This window comes from Manduca sexta, chromosome 8 (assembly GCF_014839805.1).
Source record: "Manduca sexta isolate Smith_Timp_Sample1 chromosome 8, JHU_Msex_v1.0, whole genome shotgun sequence".
NCBI classification, from domain to species: domain Eukaryota; kingdom Metazoa; phylum Arthropoda; class Insecta; order Lepidoptera; family Sphingidae; genus Manduca; species Manduca sexta.
In genome coordinates, this window is record NC_051122.1 from 1,439,588 (window position 1) to 1,465,017 (window position 25,430).

The window sequence follows — 25,430 nt, forward strand, 5'->3', positions numbered from 1 at the left end:
TGTAAAACCTTTTGATGGTACTTCTAGGCTCTATGTAGATCTAATACGAGCCTTTTCTGGTTTAAAGGCTGCCGATGGATCAAAGATTCTGGCATTGTGGCGAATAATGGAATAGACTGCTGACACACACTGACACTTTATTGGACTACACTTATTGGACTCTCGCCCGTCAACACTTTATTGGAACGCTATTCCACCTCCATCAGATGCAGTGTAGTCACTGCGCTCTTGTATACAAAATAACAATATGCATTTACAAATTACTCATGATTAGGATGATTACTCAATTATCTGTATAAGAATTATAACATTGTACGACATAAGAAGCTGCTAACATTCTATCAAAAAAATGTTGTGTTTATTAAATTCCAATCATTCAGTTTTCATGTCGTAAAAATATAGTTATTTGATAGGAAATAATTGTGGAAACCGCAGTGAAAATAATAAAATAAAACATATTTTAAATATTTAATTATTAGAAAAGTGTTTTATAAAAATATAATATTTACTCGTACAAACAGCCATAGAAGTATGAACAAATTTTAAACTATAAACCGCTTATACCTACACATTAACTTAAATGGAAATAGGATTTTTTTATCTAAAATGAAGTAAATCCCTTAAATATAATTTTAGTGAAGAAAAATGGCGGTTAACAAGGTTTGAAGGCGTTTTGAAATTGTTTAGATACTTTTATGGCTGGCTGTACTTTTTATTTTACAATTACACCATATACAGTTTATTTATAATTTTTGTTTAGAATATCTTAATCAGGAACTTATATTTTGTACATATATTTATATGTGTAAATAATGACATAGAGTATCAAAATATTATTATCAGTAACCCACCAAGTAAAATATTTTCACTAAAAACGATTTTTAGACGAATTTTCATCTCTTTTTATAAAAATAAATTAAACTAGAATAGATTTATAACAACCACATCAAAATATACACAATATTACACAATTTATGGATTTTTTCCTCTTCACCATATAATATAATAACATATATATATATATATATATATATATATATATATATATATATATATATATATATATATATATATATATATATATATATATATATATATATATATATAACAAAATATAATAAAATAACCATTAATGAAACTCTTCTAAATTAGCAAATACGTAGGTATGTACAAAAAGACTTAAGGCGGTGCCTCCAACAAAACGTCTCGCTATAGTTATAGAAGCTATTATCATATTTATTCGAAATTTATAATACATATAGAAAAATAACTTAAATTCATATTTCTACAATGCTACGATCGACCAGCACATCAGTCCGTCCTATCATCATGAAGGCTGCCAAGTCTTCGGAACGTTGAGAGAAAATCAAAATAAAAAAAACCGCGGGAAAATCCGCAAAGTATTATTGCAATTTGTTTAAAAAACAAACTTACACTTCTAATTGCTCGATCCATCAATCGAATCAAAACCTTTAAGTTATACAAAGTCTTATTTTTAAAATATATTACTAAATAAAACTGCATATTCTGCTAACATTGTCTTAAAAATGATCCACGAATAACAAATATTTGCGCCAAAAATCCCGATTTTATTTTTCTGATTTCTTGATCATTTTTTGGTTTAGATAAAACATAGTGTGTATGAGTGCATTTCTGGTTTAAAGTATGATGTTGCCGCTCCGACAAATTCTCTTCATGTAATAGTAGTAGCCTTAGGGCATATAAAATTAAAATTACTATTTATTCGTTCAAAATGAAGACTTTTTATTTACTACGGTTAGAATAACATATAGTAGTGTTGTTTTTAAGACAAGTATATGGTTTTATTTACCAACGTAATATCAAAACCTGTATACAGTCCAAATCGACCATCTATGCAAACATCAATTATAATGAAAGTGAAATTGGGTAAAACGTGTCAATAACATAGAATTAATAGCACTCCATGACAAAGTTAATACAAAGACATAATTTAATATCACATACAAACTTCAAGCAATTTCTCATACTCGAGAATTTTGGCAAATTGTTTAACTTTCGGCATGATATTAAGTTTTGTCGAAAGTGGTTGTGACATCAAAATCAGTCTCACGCTTTGAGACTTTAGGCCTGTCTGGTATCGGCTTTTGAGTTCTAGAATAATTTTAGGTTTCAACATTATCACTGAGAACTGAAGGTGACATACACGTATCAACCTCCCCATTGCTATAATAATGGTATTAAAATACACACTTCAGATCGTTCACCCGCGTGAAAATAATTTTCGAAATACTTTTCTAAACTAGAAAAACACTAAAAACCAAAAACTAATTTTGGAGTCGGTGCCAAAAGTTCTGAGGCAACATAATAAATAAAAAAAAAACTGTCGAATTGAGAACATCCTCCTTTTTTTGAAGTCGAAAAAAGTAGCCTATAGCACTCAGAAGTAATATTCCCATTAGTGAAAAATAAATCTTAACCATTTTAGTAGTTCCCGAGATAAGCTATTAACAAACTCTTCAACTTTATATATTAGTATAGATTGGTGTAAAGACTTTTAGTGAAACCGAGGATATCTTGTTATAAAACACAGTCAAACTTTCCCGATCAAGTCGATCCCAATTGATAGCTCTAACAAAGGGTTTAAAGTTAACTAGTTCTGAATATTGAACAATTTCCAATAAAACTCCATTAAACCCGATGATCCGTTAGATCGGGAACGTTAACTTTATAAGCTGCGGAAAATGTTTTAACGTTATGGTTATTGGTTTTAAATAACGTATTTGTGTCCCGTGGGAGAAGTCTTCATATACTGAAAGACTCATTAAAATATGTTTGGCTGTTTAGTAATTTCACTTGCTTGTTTCTGTCTAGCAGTCATAACTAATTTCTTATCTAAATTGATCATATTTAAGGCACTTCATTGCTATATAATGACGTTGGATTCTGCATCCTTTAAATATAAAAAAACCATGACATTTTCTCATCCTCCTTCGAATCGAACAGCTTCAAAATGCTGTCTACGCATTACCGATAGCATCATAAATCTCAACTATTCTTTTATAACATAACCAAGGTCCTTCATTTCCCTATCGAACTTCTCATCTCTGTACTTCTTAACTTTCTTCAACCAGTGGGCGAAGGAGGCGTGGCTTCTGCATGTGCCGCCATATCTTGGAGGGAGGCAGTCCAGGGCAATATGCTGTTGAAGGGACTTCAGGTCGCTGCCGTGGAAATGAATTTGGTCCCACGCCTGTCGAGGGATGAACCGCTTGAAGAGATAAAAGAAAGTGTTGAGGATCCAAGAGTAGTTTATAAGATGAACGGACCGGAGTCGTGTTGGTGTTGCGAGCTGAAAAAAAATATTATAATTTAATTTACAATCGTAAAAGGTATGCTGTTCAGCAAATTGAATCAAGAAGAACTCTATCTATACGTACCTATACAAATACCATTCCAGTCTTTGGAATACAGTCATCAAAATTCTTGAGCCATTAAACTAGAGGTAGGTGACTTTGTTTTAAAGACCTCTATTAAAATAATTTCGCTATTTTATAACTTGCTTAAAGTCAAATCCTTCCAAGGCATGTCAAGTCCGACGCTTTCAATCATTGTACATATTAGTTACTTTCAATTGCTATTCCACTTACCCCCATCAAACAAACTATCTGGTAAGCCACGGTGGGCGTCAACGTCGCCACGTGCCTCAGCGTGATGCCCTCCAGGTCCACGATGACGGTCCCCCCCAAGATCTGCATTTTTGGCTGCCGCAGCCCGATTTCGCACATCGCCATGCCGGCCCTCACCAGGTCTTCCACTGGAAATTCTGATGGATCCCACATACCTTGAAATAGGAACAAATCTTTGTCATTTATCGTCTTACACGGTCATAGTTATGGTATTGGGCTGTTTAAGCGAAAACTGCTGTTAAAAATCTTTTCTATAATAGAAAAAACTGACTGACTTTTCCTGCAATATTCTGAATAGGTTGTCATGTGCATTGTAATGTTTCCTATGGGAACCTAATAATATATGTCCGAGTCAAGCCGCTGACCGCATTATTGAACTCATTGTATGCTAACCATTAACGTTTATTCTATAGACACAAAAGTCCATTTAAACTATTTGATCAAAATCTGGAGTTAGAATTAAAGTTCGCTGCAACACATCAATCGTCGTCTAACAAAACATGCATTGCTAAAGCACTTTAATAGAGTATAAGTAAAATGGTAACCAATACCCGATTGCAGTACACTTCAGTTGAACACGGCAAGTGTTCTGAACGCCAGATCTAATACGTAGTATATATACATATATCAATGATATTACCTTAACTTATAGTACTCGTGTTGGTATTCTATTCTCAGAAACATTACAACTTACCGAATCTAAATACAGAGAGTCTGCCGACATCAGGGTGGTCGTAGGTGGTGCCCTCATACGCATCCTTGATCTTAACCAGGCCCCAGAGGTCGACGCCTTCGTACAATTGACTGTGTTGTTCTCGGAATACACAGTTCCGGACTAGCTGCGAAAAGATTTCAGGTGGAAACATTAGAAAAGCAATTTCTTTGATATTTTACCGTAGGAAATTTATTTAATAAACTGTATAGAATCTTCTAGATCAATATAACAGTAATTCCTTTGTTGGTTTATGCTTAATATAATAAATCTAAATAAGATATAGCCAGTTTACTTAGGAATATTTTAAGTGGAAAAGATTTAGGTTAGGATGAGTTATTTCTGAAATATCTCATATAAACAAATTTACACACCTCTAAACAGTATGTCTATAGATTGTTAACTTATTCTCTAATTGGTTTCTCAAACAAATGTAAACAATGTAACCTTTATTCAGGAATAGAAATTCACATTTCCCTAAAGGTATTTCCGTTCAGCGGATGTTATTGGGACAAACCTATCTGCATATTGAGCACAATGCCAGTCGCAGACAAATCTAGTTTTCCAAAACGAAAAAAGATTTCCGCCATTGCAATGGACAGGCGCTTGACATGCTTGTGGAGGTACAGGATTATTCATATATGTTAACTAGGTCTTCACATCAGGTCGGACTGACAGTTATACTTTTTTTTACTGCTTTGAATAACGAGACGAGACTGACGTTCGCCTGATGGTAAGCGATACGACCATAGACAGTACAAACACCATCCATCACCTTGAATTACAAATTATTGTCTGGTATTCTACTGCGCTCGCCATCCTGAGACATGTGATGTAAAGTCTTATTATGTCCAGTGGTTACACTGGTTACAATGTCCTACAGGCAAAACAGGCTTACCATCAGGCGAACGGCAAGCTCATCTCGTCATTCAAAGCAGTAAAAAAAGTTTAACTGTTAGTCCGATCTGATGTGAAAACTTAGTTAACATACATGAGGAATCCGCTACATCCACAAGCACGTCAAGCGCCTGTCTATTACAATGACAGCCTTTTGCAGTCCACACCTGGCCTCTCCTAAAAATTTTCAGACCGTCAGACAGCGAGTTCTGCGACTTTCGCCTCTAATTTCTTCTACACTCTCCCGGTGGGTTTATTTGTTCTAGGTTAGCGTCGCGAGTCGTGAGCGCAGTTTACACTCTCATCTCGTGATTCAAACGAAATGAAATTGAATGAAATGAAATGATTCCCACTCATGCGATAGTGTAAATGAGCCATTAGACAGTGGTACCACCTCGGGTTATCCCATGCGTGGTGTATATACGTATTCCGTTTTGCAGAACGTAGCCTATGTTATTAAAAATAACTTTATCCAATAACTGTTATAATTACAGTGAATTATTGAGATCACATAATGTTTTGGGCGGTCGCATCACAATTTCGTGAATATTTTTTAAGAGTTGTATGTAGTGTAAAAATTAAATATAGACATAATATTAATACAGTTACATATATCAAAATGGATCCCTATTTCCCTTGGTCACGCCATCACGCGTGAACGACTGGACCGATTTCACTTTTTTTTGTTGTTGTGTTTGTTATTGTCAGGAGAAGGTTCTTATGAAAGAAAATATTCAAAAAATTGTGCGGAAAATTAGAAAAGTTAACGAAAATATTATTTTTATAACTGTCAATTGTTTGAGATAACTGTCAGCGATTGACAGAATGCGCGCTGCAAATTCATAGTTAAGACGGGACAACGTCTGTCGGGTCAACTAGTACAGTTATAAAACTATTTAAAAAATTACATAAATGCCAAGGGAGCAGCGCTGTCACGGTCAAGTGGCGGACCGTGATGTGTCATACATGACTGAATGAAACTTGACCGAGTTTGTTATAACTCATACAACACATTACACAAGGTAAAATACTTTAATTTGTTCCGCGTTGCGACTTAACAAACTGACATAGTAATACATTGTATTGCTTTGTTTTTATTGGTGGTGTAGCTAAATAAATTTAGACAAAATAACGCCGGGTAAAATAACTAATTCTTTTATTAATATTGATAACAAAAGGCTTTTTGGAGACATTTTGATTATTTCTATATAACGGCTAGTAAATAAAGAAAAGCGTTTTATGATTGACACAAAATGCAGTTATAAAAAATAAAGCATTTTTTTATATACAATTAAAATAGTAATGGCTAGACAACGAGATCCTTACTCTGTTCAACATAACAAATATTTCTTACGTGTCATTTGAATCCAAAATCTCTAGTATTCCCTACGACATGAGATACATATTAGGAAGTTAACACTGTAGTATTTTTAACATTCATTCACTAAATACCTCTAACGGATTACCACGTAAATAGAATAGCATCTTAACTCTGAATCAATTTGCGTACTGACCAGTTTGTGAGCTCTGGGAACTACGAAGTTCCGTGCACGTAGATATCTGAGCAGGAACGCGTCGTCTGTCCTCCAGGGCCGGCACTCTCCGCGCTCTGAAAGAGGTTAACTTATAATAATAATAATATCAGCCCTGTATTATATACTTGCCCACTGCTGAGCACGGGCCTCCTTTACTACTAAGAGGGATTAGGCCTTAGTCCACCACGCTGGCCTAGTGCGGATTGGTAGACTTCACACACCTTCGAAATTCCTATAGAGATCTTCTCAGATGTGCAGGTTTCCTCACGATGTTTTCCTTCACCGTTAAAGCGAATAAATTCACAAAGAATACACACATGATTTTAGAAAAGTCAGAGGTGTGTGCCCTTGGGATTTGAACCTGCGGACATTCGTCTTGGCAGTCCGTTCCACCCCCAACTAGGCTATCGCCGCTATAATGAAGTTAACATATTATGAAGAAATTATTATGGGCATCTACCTCCATGGCCTCTTTTTTATGTATTGGAACCCACAGTCAATACCGGGGGAAACCTGCGAATGGGATACTGGAATGCCTCGGCTTAGTGAATGCAGGGGCCTGGAGGAACGTTAAAAGGGGGTATCTAGGGAACGGAACGAAATCCCTTTTAGGATGGGCGGAGGGAGGCCAGGAAATATTCGCGAACCCTAATAGGCCTCAATGTGTAGTTACAACCATACCTGAGCGTATTATATGCTACCTGGTGCAAAAATGTTTCCTCGGGTTCACTTTTAAATTTTCATACCCATTGCCACTGGTATACTACACTGTGTGCCTTGGACCGCGGCTAATGTCCCCCCATGCATGGAGGAGTGTGAAGACTGAGCGCACAAGAAGGCTGCTGACTGTACATCGACGCTTGAAAGGCAATAATATCTAAGCGTCAAATATACCGAAAACGAATTATATAAATATTTTAATCGCCATTGTTTTCTGCGGCATTTGATCTAAGTTTTGTAGGTCTAGGACAATTTTAATAACATCAGACTATATCTTTATAAAATTAAAAGATGAATTGTTATGAATTTTCATATTAAAATCAAAACTTTAAAGCACTCCGCTCAAAAATTTACTGATTGTCGCTTAGATATGATTGCCTTTCAAGAGTCGACATAATTTGTTAAAATGCAAATGTTACCTCATCAAGGAAACATAAATGTAATATTCAAAACTTGGAGCATATACGACAAAACCCGCGCACGCCGTTTTGTTTTCTGCAAAACAAAACACGCCTTCCGCCACCGCACACAATGAGGACTCGTCCTCATTTCCACGTGCATACCACAAGCTACCGAAAACAAAAACATAACTCTCCTTCGCAGGGCGGGTAGGAACAACAAGCATCGTGTTTACCTCGCAAAGTTGATAATGTTTTTCGAAGAGCAAGGTTTTGTGTACTCTATTCACTATTATTAAGAGTGTATTTAATTATGGAGGTATTTATTGTATATAAGTACATAAGATATATCTACATATCGTACATTATATTTATGTTAATTATGTTTATTATAGTGTTAGATCAACTTCTTCTTTTAAAAAAAAATGGCTCTACCGTTTTATCGATGATTTTGATATGAAGACTTGGCTTTGGCCTTATCGTACTGAATCTCGTTGAAAGCACAGGCTGTATGGGCTAGAACCCTTTGCCATCCCAATAATAAAATGAAAACCAAAATTAAAAAAAAAATATATCGATGATTTTGTCAATGTCGAGTGGGTAGGATTTTAAGATGATGACATGAGTTTAAATAACTTTCGAAGTTAACCGAACAAAAAAAGCATATGTCAATTACTTTAACTTTATATTAACACCTTGTTTCCCTAATAAAATATTTATGTTTGATTTATTTTTCATGTTACCGGCATGTAACTGTCTTATTTATCTCTGCACTACCCTAATGTCGACTAGGAGAAAACGCCTATGGCTTTAAGTCTGCCATATACATTGGTATATTACGTGCAATAAATAAAAATCTCATAACCGTTTTCTCAGGACCCGCTCATGTCTAACTAACTACTCTCAAAATATCGATCTATACGTAAAATATTTCCGGACATATAAATCTCACGGGCCCGAAAAACCAGGATCGAGATTAGCGTAATCATGGCTTCTATCTGTATGACAAATATTCAACGGTTTTTTGACAGTTTACGATTATGCAAACATATTTACAAACTTTCATATTATTATATACCATCGCATTTATGCTATAAGTTCATCCATCTCATCTGGTAAAGCTCAGTTCCATCACAGTGCGATTCCAGAAATTATTTTTATTACGCACGTGTGCACTCTGAAATTAACTTCCTCCCACGGTTTTTCGTCGGCTCTGTGACTTGCCCGTCTTAAAACAAGGTTTAAAAACCTTTATATTCGATATATATTATATAAGTGGCTTTTTTGTAGGGCACGCGGGGTCACGCAGTCCCCGTGAAGATAAGTTTGAAAATATCGAAAAAAAACATACATAGTATCACGCCTCTATCTCATAAGGGTAGGCAGAGACTATAGATTGCCATTTTGCACGATCCTGGCGAAAAGATTGCTATTAAAAAGTACAGAAAGGGGAAGGAGGGAGTGGTAGAAAAACTTATGGACTTAAACTTTCTACAATTAACGTGACCCCAAAAAGAGTGACAAAAATGCCTGTATGTATATTATATTCTGATATTAATCGGTTTACAGTATTACATATAATGAGAATATAAATTCTAAAAAAAAAAACTTTATTTTTCTCGTAGGTGAACAAAATTGCACTTATGATTAATTGTAATAAATATAGTTATACAAGTATTTTTACTAAATAACGTTTTCATTAATTATGCAACTACCGACATTTTAAATTAAGAATAAATTTAAAAAAAAAAAGAGGCAAATCAGTTCTTCATCTATATATAATAATATAAATAATCACTTGTATCCTAGATATACATTGCCCTTGAAACAAAACGCTGTGTAGTAACAGAACCATTATATTGCAAAATTGAATCAACAATCAAGCACAATAAGATTGCAACTCGTACAACGACATGAAGGCACGTGTCAGAACCACGTGTTTTCTAGTGAGCGTAGCATATTGTACATGTATATACTAAGGTATATAGACTTTTTTATTTAAGAACTAGCGACCCGCCCCGGCTTCGCATGGGTGCAATGCTGATACTAAATACACTACAGAAAAACTGTGAATGTTGTATATAAAAATATAGCGGCCCGCTCTGGTTTCGCAGGGGTATAACATAACAAAATAACAGTATTTCTCCACTATTTAATGGATGTTACTTTACATATAAACCTTTCTCTTGAATCACTCTATCTATTAAAAAACCGCATCAAAATCCGTTGCGTAGTTTTAAAGATTTAAGCATATAAAGGGACATAGGGACAGAGAAAGCGACTTTGTTTTATACTATGTAGTGATAATGGTACTTGCGACGGCGTCTACGTGTTTTTATTTCATTTTTTTTTATACCGCCTAGCAGCAGTTTGTGGTCACTGTTATGCTCCAGTTTGAAGAACATTGTAGTCAGTGTAACTACTGGACATAATAAGACTTAACATCTCATATCTCAGGATGGCGAGCGCAATGAAATACCGAATAATACTTTGTAATTCAAGGTGTTGGATAGTGTTTCTACTATTTATGAGCGGTAATTTCGCTTACTATCAGGCGAACGGCAAACTCGTCATTCAAAGCAATAAAAAAAATGATATATCGTATCGCTAGGACATAGCATTTTCATACATAACGTTAGCGTTTAGGATTATAGAAAGTCATCTTGTTTACGACATAGCGGAACTTGCGACTAATTAATTCTCACCTAATCACGACTTATTATTATTTGACGTCAGATGGATTCTTAGAAGTAGGAGAGGCCGCGCCAGTTTATTTATTCCCTCTGAAGGCAGAATTGCTAACGGCCGACCTGGTAGTCATCGTCGTGTGGATATCGACAGTATCAGGACCATAGCCAAGCCATTGCCCACCGTACAAAACGTTTTTAAACCTCGTATCGAGGATATGTCAAGACTGCGTCTTCTTCTCTTGCACTGCATCCTTTGTTAACCTGACTACGTATGTTAGCCTGGCAAGGGCCAGCTTATTCAAACACACCGGACTTTTGGGTGAGCCCTATAGGCAACCTGTCTACATTTGATAGCTTGGCTAGGGCTGGCTTATACAAACACACCTCTGGGGCGAGCGCTTTAGGCGCTCGCAACCCTTGAAAAAGCGACCATGCTGAGGGCAACCTACTAAAGGGTTACGAACCTCGACTCAGAATGGTCCCTGGAAGAGGATGAGATATCAACGATTATTGACTCCATAATTGTGGACTTCTATAGAAATTGTTATGATAAATATTTAATACACCTCCTCCTGTCTAACTCATTTTGACTCCTTATTTTGACTATTACACAGCTAGAATCAAATAAAGGATTATTGCAATCATATCACAGGTAGACACCGTGAATTAATCGAAAATTTTGTTGACAGCTGATCTTTTAAGTGCCCTTGTACTATCTATCCACGTAGCGCGATGTTTCTGTGCAATGACCTTGTAAAATACTATTTTGTATTTATCGTCAAACTAACTGACTGTCGATCATAGGTTGCCATAAAATAAAATCTAATGAATATTATGACAACTCTTTTGTATTATTGTTTGAAGAGGTTAAGGATTTATTTTGGGTCATTACCACGTGTCTTACGTTTTTGCATTCGTTAAAAGTTTCTAAAATAAGGTTTTCGTACAAAAATCTGTAATGAAAATTACAATCAACAAATTTGACATGTAAATATTTGTGTAAAGACCTGAAGATACTAATGTGTACAGCATGAACGAGCTTAACCAAAACGATATCACAATTTAATAGAAAATGTATTTAGAAAAAAAGCAAAGAGAAAGATTTATTGTTAGGACCAACAATAGCAAGTTAAACATAAAAATATGTACTTTGATTTGTGATTCGAATAATCAGTAAGATAGTCAGATAACCAAAATCCCTCTTTCCTTTGTTTAAAAGTCAGCGAACTCTATACAATCTAAGATTCATGGGGTTTTATGGGTGGTAACTATTACGTTTACTATGTGATTTTATATATATGTTTTTTTAAAACCCGTTCGGATGTTTTTGGAATTTCCAGGTCTTTCATCAGATAATTTATTCAGTTATTATAATTCGTTTTTAGAAGATGGTTAGTTTTATTCTCTTACAGGCTCGCTGTCAATTAATGATATTATCATTAGGCTTTTAGCCTGAATCGTGCAAAGTAATTGACCTAGTTCCTAAGCAATTACGAAAGGTCAACAATAATAATATAAAGGTTTCTAAGCGAGCATAGTTAAGTCAATTATCCTCTTTAAATAAAATATAATGCTTTATTCATCTCATAGGCGAACATAGTTGCGTTTATGATAAGTCGAGGAACATGAGAATATTTAATTATTACTCAAATTAAGTCGCTTATATAACTACAGACATTTTATAATGGACATGAAGAAAGAGTACAAAGTAAACAAAGACTCCAGCTCGAGCTGGCAGAAAAGAAATAAAAAGAATGTAAATTATTTTTAAGAGTAGGTAATAACATTACCCATTGTAGTTGTGGCTTTCGACTGCATTCAACTATGTTTCACTCGCAAGTTCTGGTTTTCGATTTCATCATTATCATAAGATGTGAGGTCCCACTGCTGGGCATAAGGCTCTCTCATATTATGTCATTTTCCTCCAGTCGCCTCCAGGCTCGACCCGCGATCATCGCAAGATAGGTTGGGGTTTTATATTGACAAAATTCCTATGTGGCACACACAAACAGCTCATGATTTTACCCATATAACACTTAAAGCTTAAAGATTAACCCCCTTATTCATAGACGTTTTTTATCTAAGGACGGAGCATTGCTGTGATAAAAAGTCTGTTTCTCAGTGCTGACGGCATGGCAGCCTTCGCAGTGCGTAGACATAGGGCCGTTGTGATTGGCTAATATTGAGATACAACTCCAATCTAGTTGGCTGTCAGATAAACAAAGTTGAACAAACAGCAAGCTGTCAAATAAACAAAGCTGAACAAACAGCAAGCTGTCAAATAAACAAAGCTGAGAAACAGACCTATTATCACAGCAATGTTCTGCCCTGAGATAAATAACGTCTATGAATAAGGGGGTAAAGCTGTGTAATTTTTAGAAATGGTTGCTATTTAAAATATCTCTAACCGTATATCATCTGCCGCAGATCCGTGATCGCTGTGGCCCTGGTAGCTGGATTCTCGTTGCACAGCTCTTTAGCCAGTTCTAGCATTTCTTCGTTCTCTTCGGTGTTCAGTTCCGCCTCGTAGGCGATTTCGAGAAAACACTCGTACATTATGGTATTCTGGTAGACAACCTGCAACAATATTATGAAATATAATTATATATTACTAGCTTTTGTTCGCGGCTTCCCCCGCGTAAAGGAGATTTGCAGTGTAGTTCTTTTCCGACTTACATCAAGTAAGTGTCTGTACATCAAGTATGTATCGTTATATTATGACCGAATTACAAAAAATCATTATGAATTGTAGCCTATGTGATAGTCTGATGTATAATCAATATTACTATAAGTTTTATCCAAATCCGTTTAGTAGTTTATTCGTGAAAGAGGAACAAACATCCATACATCCATCGTCACAAATTTTCGCATTTATAATATTAGTAGGATTACTATATATATCTAGGTTTGTTAAGATTTTGCTGCTCTCGAAGAAAAGAAAAAGATATAGGAAGGCTGGAATAGCTTAAGGATAATTATCCCTACTTTTTACCACCTCTCTTTATATACTTTATCATCAGATATACTAACAGAAGAAATAAAAGACATACTTTATATCATTAAAGTAAATAGGCGACGAAAAAATATTCCGTTGTTTATTAGCAACAGCTCTAAGAAAGAAAAATATGTTTAGCATGACTCATACCTCAACATCTCGTGAAATATTTATGAGTGAGCAATAAATAGCGTTGACCCCAAACACACTCTATTGCAAGAGCCTCAAGGCACATCACTTATAGCATACTCACACGTGACACAACGTTTTTGTGTGCGATTTTAATACGTATTCTCAGAACGTACATAAGTTTTCAGTTTGACCGAGAATTTTAATAAGTCTAGCTATTAATTGTTGTTTTTTAATCTATAATAATATCAGCCCTGTATTATATACTTGCCCACTGCTGAGCACGGACCTCCTCTACTACTGAGAGGGATTAGGCCTTAGCCTACCACGCTGGCCTAATGCGGATTGGTAGACTTCACACACCTTCGAAATTCCTATAGAGAACTTCTCAGATGTGCAGGTTTCCTCTGGATGTTTTCCTTCACCGTTAAAGCGAACGATATGTTCACAAAGAATACACACATGATTTTAGAAAAGTCAAAGGTGTGTGCCTTTGGGTATTAAACCTGCGGACATTCGTCTTGGCAGACCGTTCAACACCCAACTAGGCTATCGCCGCTTTTAATCTATACTGACGATCAATCTAAACGTCGAACGTCCAGTAAATATTTTGTTTTCGATAGTTTCGTCAAGTCGCTCGATAAACAGTTGTAACGTAGATTTATAGTTTATATAGGCATATAGTTTTAATTTATTTAAAATCCATAGTTCAAGCAGTCGTAATGTACGTCTGTATAAATATAAAAGTTTTGTATACCATAGCCACTCTAGTAAACACCTTAGAACAGTGAACCGCCTTCTGATAACATACACACGGGTCACCTCACAAACATTATCGGCAAACACTGTTATCAAAATATTCGATATTGTATCTCAATAAAATTGTTCAAGTTAATTTGAACGCACTTAGTAGCGTTTGCAGTTGTCAGAACTTAAATCAAATTAGTGTAGACCTTTCAACTTGGCATAATATTACGTCAACATACTAATAAGTAACAATAACCCAATGCTTCTCAATGTTCTTTGGCATGGAAACTATAAATATTTACACCTAGTTAAATTTATTTCTACAACTATTGCGTTATGTTAAAGCGGTCCTCCAGCAAAACTGATATCTACTCTAAATTTATAATATATATCGGAAAACAAGTAAACATAATATTTCTGCAATACTTTAACCTAACTTTGATAATTTACATTGTTTTTTAATGTGGATATTGTTACCCTTATTTCATAACGAAAATGCCACTGAAATTGTCGATTCCGTGCATCTCCTAAAGTACACATTTTAATTTTCCGACCAAAATTTTTGTAGTTAAAAAATCATTTTTTTATCAAATTATTCGTAATGTTTGCCTATTTCCGCCCGTAACTCGTAAATGTATGAACGAATGCTCACGGCCACTTGCTCGGGGAGGACTTTAAACTAGACAATGGTCATTATTCTTGCATTAGGAAAACATTGTGCAAATTGTTTCATAATGACACTTTTTGTCTCTAGTGATGTTTAGAGCTGCGAAACGTTGGGGTTTCGGTTCAATCCCCATATCTCGCGATGCCTTACATCCCCGAAAGTGCAGGTAGAGGTGCAACTGGTAAACCCATTTTGGGTCATGTGTATTCAGTCCCATGATATGATGGGGGCGAGCCTATCACCATATCGGGCACAAATTCCAGAGTTCGGGCTTATACTGAGTAGAAACATGCAATATCACTGCCCGACCCGGGTATCAAACCCGAGACCTCAGCACTGCAGTCGTACCGTAATAGATTTACGCCATAGAGGCTGCCGAGAGAATTCTCAAACAAAAAAATCTAGGGTATGTTAAATCTGCCAGCCCGCACTAGACCAGTGTGGTGGGCTAAGGCCAACCCTATTAGTGAAGAGGAATTCCGTGCCCAGCAGTGGGCAGTATTTAATATAGAGCTGGTGAAATTATACTTGTATGTATAAACGTTCTTGTGCTCTCGACCGGTTAAAGCGTCAAAGATAAGGAATGGCATCTAACCCCAACGAAGATAATTGTGTCTGCGCATGGCAATCAAAACAAAATTACGCTACCATTAACCGGTTCGTAGATCGTAGATCATTGGCGATTGAATTAAAAATCTTTGATTAATTGATATTGTACGTCAAATTTATTATACAAATTAAAAAAGTGGTTGAGTTAATAGATTTAAAAAAAAAAAAAACGTATTTTATATAACAAAATGAAGAGAGTATCTAACCGCTCCCTGATGTGCGTCATAATTGTCCGTAATATTTAACTGGTTTTTGTTATCAAGATAATTGTATCCGTCTAGATAGCGGCCACAGTACACAATGTGATAAAGCCCCTTAACATTTTAGTTCGTTACTATCTAAACCCAATGACTAAATATAGAGAGGACAGGCCTCAAAAGTTAGCTATATGAATAAGTTATATTTATGTTAGGGAAATCGACGCAGAATTGTCAATATATATGTCTATCTCTTTTACTCAAAGCTTATTTGGAACGCAACAAAAAAAGACAAAAATAATTGCTTTCTTCGCATATGGCACTATTTCGTTTACTTCAACATACTGGGACCGCCTTGCGGCAGAAACGCCATTTTATGCGGGCTAGTCAGCAAGTACATGTAGTGTCAGACGATGTAAACAAATCTTCATAAATATTGAATTTAAAGTAATATAATCATATTCTCAATTGTTCAGTGTGTTTGTATTTGTTAAGTTTCGAAAATGACTCAGTGTTGTGTGAAAGGATGCAAATCGAATTCACGCAAGAAAGACCCCGAAATATCTTTTCATAGGTTAGTAACTGTTTTTACCGAAAATTAGCCAATATCTTTGTATATTTACTTTTTGGATGTCTTTTTATCAATTAAAATGATATGTGGATCTGGTTTGTTAAGCTTTGGACCCTTTTAGGCGTGATTTATACACATTAAAATCATTATGTTTGTTTACACACGAGCTTAGGGATGGGTGGGTGGATTTGTTTAGAAATTATTGATATCGATATTTTAACAGAGGCCCGTTTATCAGTTACGGTTTTTGTCTTTGAAAGAATGTTAGAGCACACATCAATATTGTATTATTCAGAACGACAAACTAAGTGAAATTAGAATATTTTTTAAGATAACCAAAAAATTTAAAAACCAAGGCAAAATGAATTGAGAATATTGAGCGACGTGATTGGAATCCTACACCAAATACATATTTCTTTACATTTTGAGAAGATATGCATAAACCACACGTTTAATTAACGCGAGTAAAGATAACTGTTTTCCAACAATATTCCCGATAAGTAAAATAGTAATGATTATTATACTTTACCTAATAGTAATATTACTTTAATATATTGCTATGAATAAAATTATAATTGTTACATAAAAGAATAGATAAACATAAAAGAAACAACATAAAGATGAAATGTAAGATATATTTTTACAATTGGCGGTCTTATGTTTCGAGCAACCTTTGCATGCACGGAAATAGATACATAATCATATTGTTGTTATTGCAAATAATTATTATAATTGATTATCTTAACCACCATTTTTACGGTCATTGATTTTAGTTTGCTGAACCATAGTTATGTTTCTCGATCAAAGAGCATAATAATAAAATAAAATAAAACCAACCAAATAATTGCTGGCTACGCTATCTTATTCCATTTATCATGTATTAAATAAATATCTTAATCTGTAACTTAAATTTTTAGCAAGGAATAGTGCAACATACAAATATAGATCAAACACAACTGGATGTTTGTCACAACAGGTACTGCTTTGTTTAACAATTGTTACTTATAAATCAGTTTCAGTTTGTTTGTTTACATTATGGTTTGTTATATTTATATAATGGTAGTTCCTAACCCCTTTCGTATTTGATCTTTTTGGGGCTTGTTTGTCTCTCTTAATTCTTCGATGTCGATACAAAATTTTCGGTACTAGCATATCACTATTGTAAGGGGCGGAGTCGGCACCATTTTATGCATTAAATGTGCCGCATGTCACGTGACCATATCACTCATCCTCTATACTTCTTTTATCATTGTCTAAACCCGATAAATTTTCGTGGACCCCCGCTTACTAAGTGTGAACCCCCATTTTTTAGTCACGCCAACGTAGACCCTGTCGATTCTCCGGTGGACCCCTGGGGAATCCACCTGGATTTCTTTGGGAATCAATTATCTAAACCTAACCCTCGCATAAGGGAGCTCAAACAAAGATATTAGTTAGGCTCTCAATTCATTTCCATTTATTTAATAATTTCTCATGATTTATCGATATAAATAACAGAATTACTTAGACGTAGAATTCGGTGCATTAAACTCTTGTCAAAATACATGTTGCCTCTGCTGAGTGACGACCTCGTCTAGCTTTCACTTATAAATAGATTGGACCTCGGATCGGTGAAAACATGAGTGAGACAAGGCATTGAAATGAGGCATCAAATTCACTCATATAAAGATGAATGTGATGTTAGAAGTAAAAACAAAAAGTGCTGAACAGTTTTTTTTTATACTCGCGCGGTAAAGCGACCACACTGCACCTGATGGTAAGTGGAGTGGGTTCGAATAGAACGTCGACTGACGAGAGATGATTACCCCGCGACAGTGGACATCATTATACCGGCCTGTTGCTATCGGATATACACAGGTTGATCCGGGAACGCAACACACTTACGTGGACCATCATGTTGGATTTTCATACCTTGTGTACGGTGGTATTACCACCAGTAAATGAATTGGATTGGATGAGATTCAATTGGATGAAATTTGGGGAATGAAATCACTACGTCTTCGACTTACATATAGGTTTGTTTCATTGACATTAGGTACACAGTGGAGATTTTAATTCAGACAAGAGCATTACACCGGCGGAGCCGCGAGCAACACGTAGGTAGATATCGATCTCTATTCTGAAAGAATTGCCTTCCAAATTATCCAATTATTGACAGTAGATACTTCTTATCATTAATTTGGAATAATTGAATATTATATTTAGACTAAATAAGATGAAGTTGTAGCTCTAATTTTCAATGTACCCATTGCCAAATATACAGATTGCTGGAGAATCAAATTTAAAGTTCAATGGTAAAGACGTGCTTACGACAAAATGACTCTTACGACATTATAATTCACACCGATGCAGTGTAATCTTAGTCAACCGGCATCTTTGACACTGCATCTGATATTTTGTTTAAATTTGCAACTTTCGTAAGGACTGACCTATTGAAACACAATCAGACTTAAACTCGTATTGCATAACAGTGACGAAGGCCGCTCGCTCCAAATGTATCGTAATAAGGTAATTATAAATATAAAGTAAGAAACAGTTACTGGTTTTGGATCACGCCTGCGTATAAAGTACGAGTACGTACTGACTTTCATACGAGTTTCCTCCCTACAATAGAATCCTTCAAACGGAGCGTGAAGAAGCAATTAAGTATACCGGCATAACTGTAACGCTCTGTGATGTTTATCTCACCGGTCGACATGTTTCTTGCACTTCGCTTACCATGAGGTGCAGTAAGACAACAGCCATACCAAAAATTCAACTTTATTGTCCACTTTTCGAATCCAGAAACAAACTTTATAAATTACTCCAGAATTTGAACTATTATGTGCTACATTACATCGAAATCTATTGAGGATCATGCATAATTCTCACCACTCATTTATTTATTTATTTCAATTAAAACGGATAAACCAATTACACTAATTAAGTTTAACATATAACTACAATAAAATATTAAACAGATCAATAATGTACATAACAATACAACTTCGCAATCTATCATTATTGTCAGGAAGTAGACGTTCATAGCCAAAAATAGCAGTTGTGAATACTCTAATCACCTTATTCATAGACCTTTACTCTGATAACAAGTCCGTTTCTCAGTGCTGACGGCATGTCAGCCTTCGCAGTGCGTAGACATAGAGCCGTTGTGATTGGCTAATATTGAGATACAACTTAAATCTAATTGGCTGTCAGATAAACAAAGCTGAGCAAACAGCAAGCTGTCAGAAAAACAAAGCTGAGAAACAGAATTGTTATCACAGAAATGCTCCGTCCTTAGATAAATAACATTTATGAATAAGGAGTAATAGTTCAAACGTTTAAAGGAATTATCCGACTCAACAAAAGCAGCGCCTATCTCGTACTTAGATCAAAGATCAAACCCCGACTTCTAACTTGACAGCCTCATTCTTCGCCAGGCACGCTAAGAACATTGTAATAAATCAATTTACAATACCAAACGACTTTTGTAATAGTATATCTCTAGTTGGCCTTAAGGAAAATGTTTAGTTCCATTCGTCAATTCTTATAAATACGAAATATCTGTCTGTCTGTTTGTTACGCTTTCACGCCTGAGCCACTGAACAGATTTCGATGGGATTTAGTATGGAGATAGTTTAAGAACCTGGGAAAGATATAGGCTACTTTTTATTCCGAAAAATCTTTTACGCGAACGAAACTAATTATTAAAGCTAGTATCTTATAAAAAGGAACTAGACAGCACCCTTGACATTATATATATTGTAAAAATAGAGATATTATGCATTCGTTGCTCTTGATATTCTGCATCGCACACACGTAAACTTGTTGCCGAGAAATAAAACATGATTATAAAACTGACAGAGTCAGGTGCACATTTAAGGGGGGGCAGGGATGGGCAGAGGTTTTAAAACTCGAATGAATTCACCAATTCTATTGTTAATATTCCGTACGTTCTGCACTGTTATTGTTTTTTTTTATATTTAACATTTTATCAATAATCCTAAGTCCTTATTTTTCCTATATTTCTTTCTTTATGTATACATTTTCTAGGCTTCAAATTTAACTCAAACCATAGGTGATAGGCGAAGCAATGTGCTATAAGGAAATTGACAGCTTTTAGCTGAATGGAGTGTTATCTATTAGTTGTTTCTGGCTCCCTTTGTGCTAACATGTATATGTCATCAAACGCACTCTGCCAAGCAGAAAAGCTTGTTGTTAAAGCGGGAGAAGGGCAGTGGGGGGGGATCATGTGTTCTCGACTTTACCTACAATTCATATCCCCCCCCCCGCTTTCTGGGCCATCGGCAGGCAACGTTCTTGTGCACAGGGACTTAGTAGTAGCAAAGGGTCCATATAACCCGATTCATGCCGGCTTCCCTTTCGTAATTGATGTAAAATCTAATTTTCATTACACTGATTTGCAGACCTTATTTATGCATATTGTTAGTATCTATAGCTAAGTTGGGTCGTGTTCCCTTTCGGCAAATTTTACCCTATGCCACTGGTACTTAGTTACGAGAAATGTTTAACACATGGGCGGTGCAACGAGAAACAACTAGTATAACTAAAATAAATTGTCTTGAAACAAATAACTAGTAATTTGTTTTTCTTATTAGTTAACCTTGTCTTCATATGAGAAGTAATATGTGTTGATTTTTTGTTCAAACATAAGATCCCAAAGTTTACGATGCATCGAAATAAATTTTAAAATGCCAGGAATTGGTAACTCGTATATAAACTCGCAGGTGACGCAGTATAGAATGGCGCAAACTTTGTGATGTGGAAAAAACTGTTCTTAAACATGAATTTTACTTCCCATCCTCAACTGTAAGGACGAAAACAATAGGATATTTCACTGTTTGATAGTCTGTAATTTAAAAAAATTAATAGCAATTAGTACAAAAAAAAACCCTTCTGTGAAAACAGCATTAAAATTCGATAAAAAATGAGGCAGTAATTAAATTTTTAAATATTGCTACGTGCAAGAGTGGGCTCGGAGTGGGGATATCGCTCCATCCCTTTCTTTCGCACGCATCGTAATAACCGCTGACGTCACATGCAGGTATTTCGTCCCTTTTTTGTTTTGTGACACTCACCCCTACCGCCTAATTTCAAAGGCGTATATTATGTGGATTATTCACCAGATTTCAATGTATTTTTCTGTTTCAGAATTTATACGATGTTCATGTACATATTTTATAAAAGTGAATAAAAATAAGTCAAATACCTAATAATGATGACAAAAATATCCTTGGTTCCTAATTAAATAAAGTATTAACTAAACTTTGTAAACATTTTAAAGGAAAAAAAGCCTTTATTATGTAGCTTTAACAAACATATTATGTAGCAAATAGATATGCCAAAATAGCATAAGATTTTTTAAATAGTTTAATTCAAACATACATATATTTTGCCATTTCTAAAACCGTGTCATGTCCCCATTCATCCTTAATTTGCAATGTACCACGAATCTAACGCCTAGTCTCTCCCCCAAATTGAATTATATTTACATCAATGTAGAGAGTGTAGAGCAAACAGCTCGCGTGTCCAGACGTATGTGTGCAATGTACTAGTACAATATAAAGCGGGGTTTAGATTAAAACTTGCAGAAATTGACTCTTGCAAGCGATTCTTTATACTATCGATCCTTGTCCATAGAATCTTTACTAATATATAAAGCTGAAGAATCTGTTTGAACTAATCTCAGGACCCTATTTTGAATTTTTTCACCAATAGGAAAATACATTACTCCTAAGTTCTGTAGGCTACTTTTTATCCAGGGAAAACATGAGTAAAGCGGGAATTTTATCTGGTTCAAGATAACTCGGGGTTAAGTTTAGCAAAAAACTTGCGAAGATCAGTAAGCGATTTCTCTGTAGAACATTTTAATAAAACTAATACATTATTTATTCACGTTCCTTAAGATATGTCGTCGAAGTATTTTAAAAAAGAATAAATACATTTATTAAAATACAAACCTTAATATTTTAAATTCAAGAACAATAATCCTTTAATTGATCCTGCAGTACGTCACACAAAGGTTACACTACACACAAAGAAACAGCAATTCACTAAACACAACTACACAACACAAACACAACTTTATGTATGCACTTAATACGATATCGCATCACGCTAACCGAAACTCAAATAAATTTTTATCTATTCATATTTCGGCTGAGACCGCGGCGCTGTCCGCCTTCGCACTATCTCGTTTGATCATGTAACATAAACTATGAATTATAATCGTTGAGCACAAGCTGGCTGATTGTAAAATTGGAAATTAAATAGTTTCTTTCAAATTTGAAAATCGAACACCGTTATATTTTTGTATGTGAATATTGAACAATTGTTAGCGTCAGTGCTATATAATTGTACCGATGCGTTGATTCGTATGCGCGTGGACCGTGTCAGAAGTCAATTGCAACTAACGTTCAGGGACGTGAGAACTGACGTGATGTTGCAGGATTGTCTAGTTTTAAGGAAAATTGTATTGAGTTCATGTTTTTCTGCGATATTGTAATTTATAATCAGAAAATCCATTTTATTCTTTAATAATATTGCAAATTAAGGTACTGTTAATTATTATTTATGTTAAATGCATGACGGAAACAGATTAAAAAACACAAGAAACTTTTTTAAATTGCTGTAAGGACACTTTAGTCTACTTAGTCTACACCAGTAGATAATAACAATGGATGATACACTTCAAATAAAACGCTATAATCTATTTTTTCAAAAAACTAATTCTTTTATTAAGCCTAAAATAAAACACCTATCAAATTATTGTCAAAAATCTAAAATGTGGTAAAGTTAGTGTGGTACTTATTGTTCCACAAATCAGCGTTACTAATCAATATTTCTCACGAAATTGCGAGGCATCAGTTTCTGACGCATAAATTAATCTAGAAACACGCAAAAATGTTTTGTTGAGTTCGTTTTTATCTAGTATTTAGTCATGCTTGCATCTGTGAAGTTTTGCAAATAAATTTACCCGATCTACATTTTTAGCGAAGCGGTAAGAGGAAACGACTTTATCATATCCAAAGGATAGGTATTTGAATTTTATGCCTCTTAGTCAGCTTTCCCAGCTTCTATATGAATAGAGTAATTAAATATAAAGAAATATATATAACTCTAGACGTTCTAACAATAGACCTATTTATAAGGTCGTCTTCATTGATTTATCGGTCTGTCTTGGTTACTAGCCTATTATAACTATAATGTGTGACCTCATGCCTTGATAACGGATTTTTTCTGCCTTTAAAAGGCTTTGTTGAGTCTAGTGTGTTATTTTACTATCAGTACCTCGAGTAGTGAGATGTTTACGATCTGTTCTCATTTTTTGTACGTAGCAACGTTACAAATCTCGGTCGCATGAGAAATTTCCTTTGATTGATGAAATTAATATTCATGTATTCTATAAAATATACCGTTATAAGTTAACCTATTTATTGCATATTCTTTGTACTCGGAATAGGTTATATTATTCTTCGATTTCCACTAAACTGTTTTTTTGCCAAAATTATTTAATTTCAACTGATTAAACTAGAAACTAAAGGGTGACAATAAAAGGTTTTCCAACGTATTTAGTAATATTATATCATTTAACTGCATTATGGTTCTTACTCTTACTAACCATCAGTTACGTCCGCTGACATATAAAAACTTTTTTACTCTGAGCTCTACTTAAAGATAACCAAAAAAATGTATTAAGAATACCGTAACGGAACGCGACTGTAAAAAGCGATCGGGCAATAACTTGTGCAACGCATTTTATAACAGTTGTGGAGGCCGCGCCGTCTCGCCTTGACTCGGACCTCTGGTCGAGAGCTCCGCGCGGTTCTGATCGCCTGGTACTCACAGATATCAATCAAACTAAAATGAAATAAATTGATTTAACTAATAATAATTATTACTTAATCTTTTTTATTAAGCATTTAATAATAATAATATAATACACTAATATAAAACTTTATTATTGTATAAAATACGCAACACGAAGTGAGAAATAACAACAAAAGTTTTATTTACAAGCGCCAATCATACAAGCATTGCATTCCTGAGTTAAGCCTCATTGAGAATATTGGCAAATAATTTGACGAATACGTGCAATATGACTATGATTTGAGAATTTATTGGTAACCAATTACACCCGAATAAGCTGATTACATACTTCTATTCTATTAATAAAGTAGAAAGTGGCTAAACGGATAAAGCGTTAAAATAAACATTTAAACCGTTATATTAGTGTTTTCTTATATTTATGCGAATGTTAGACATTGAAAATAAAAACTATTTTACAGATTTTTTCGTAACCATGAAGGCTGCAAAGTCTTCGAAACGTCGGGAGAAAATAATAATTTAAAAACCGCGATAAAATCCGTAAAATAGTTTTTATTTCCATTATAATTCAAGTTACAAAGCCGTACATTTCTTGAAAAATCCCGCATTTATTATAAAACAAATTAGCAAAACGGTCGTTTCTTTTTTCGAAAATACTCAATTAAACTTAATTTATAGGCAATTTATGTCAATCAAGTTATTAATTAAATTATTTTTCGGAACGAGGATTTAATAGCAAAGCTACGACCAACCTACATTTTGAGATAAATATTTTACGTAGATTATTTATGATTGTTCGAGTAATGAGTGAAATAGGTTTGAAATGATTTGGGATTGGGAAATAAGTGGAAGACATTTATGTGATCCTAGTAATTTCACAATTAGAACGAAATACAAAACCTCCTTGTACCATTGAAATAAAACTGGTTTTCGGATTCCTTAAGACTACGCACTATAATTTAGTTAGTTTTTTTTTTGCTATACCCAAAAAGACAAATCACACCACAGCGGTGCTCTTCGTCATATTTTCAAATTGTTTTTTTATTTTTTAGTTACTAACCCGTCAAA

The 25,430-nt window shown here is 34.8% G+C and overlaps 1 protein-coding gene across 1 annotated transcript; it reads right to left on the reverse strand.

Annotated features, from left to right (window-relative positions):
- Window positions 1-2,016: 2,016 nt before the first annotated feature.
- Window positions 2,017-22,938, reverse strand: LOC115451984 (clavesin-1). The gene is made up of 6 exons (XM_030180411.2): window positions 22,496-22,938; window positions 13,029-13,197; window positions 6,792-6,886; window positions 4,363-4,507; window positions 3,630-3,823; window positions 2,017-3,331 (listed from the first exon to the last, which is right to left on the reverse strand). Exons 2-6 carry the CDS (start codon window positions 13,174-13,176, stop codon window positions 3,032-3,034), a joined length of 882 nt encoding a protein of 293 aa, XP_030036271.2. The 5' UTR covers window positions 13,177-13,197; window positions 22,496-22,938; the 3' UTR covers window positions 2,017-3,031.
- Window positions 22,939-25,430: the final 2,492 nt, after the last annotated feature.

Bases quoted from the DNA above. Each gene is read 5' to 3' on its own strand.
- LOC115451984 (XM_030180411.2), bottom strand. From the start codon at position 13,176: ATGTACGAGTGTTTTCTCGAAATCGCCTACGAGGCGGAACTGAACACC. The intron at 4,508-6,791 runs GTCAGTACGCAA...ATCTTTTCGCAG, and splicing joins TTCCCAGAGCTCACAAACTG to CTAGTCCGGAACTGTGTATT. The intron at 3,824-4,362 runs GTAAGTTGTAAT...TCCTATTTCAAG, and splicing joins ACTCTCTGTATTTAGATTCG to GTATGTGGGATCCATCAGAA.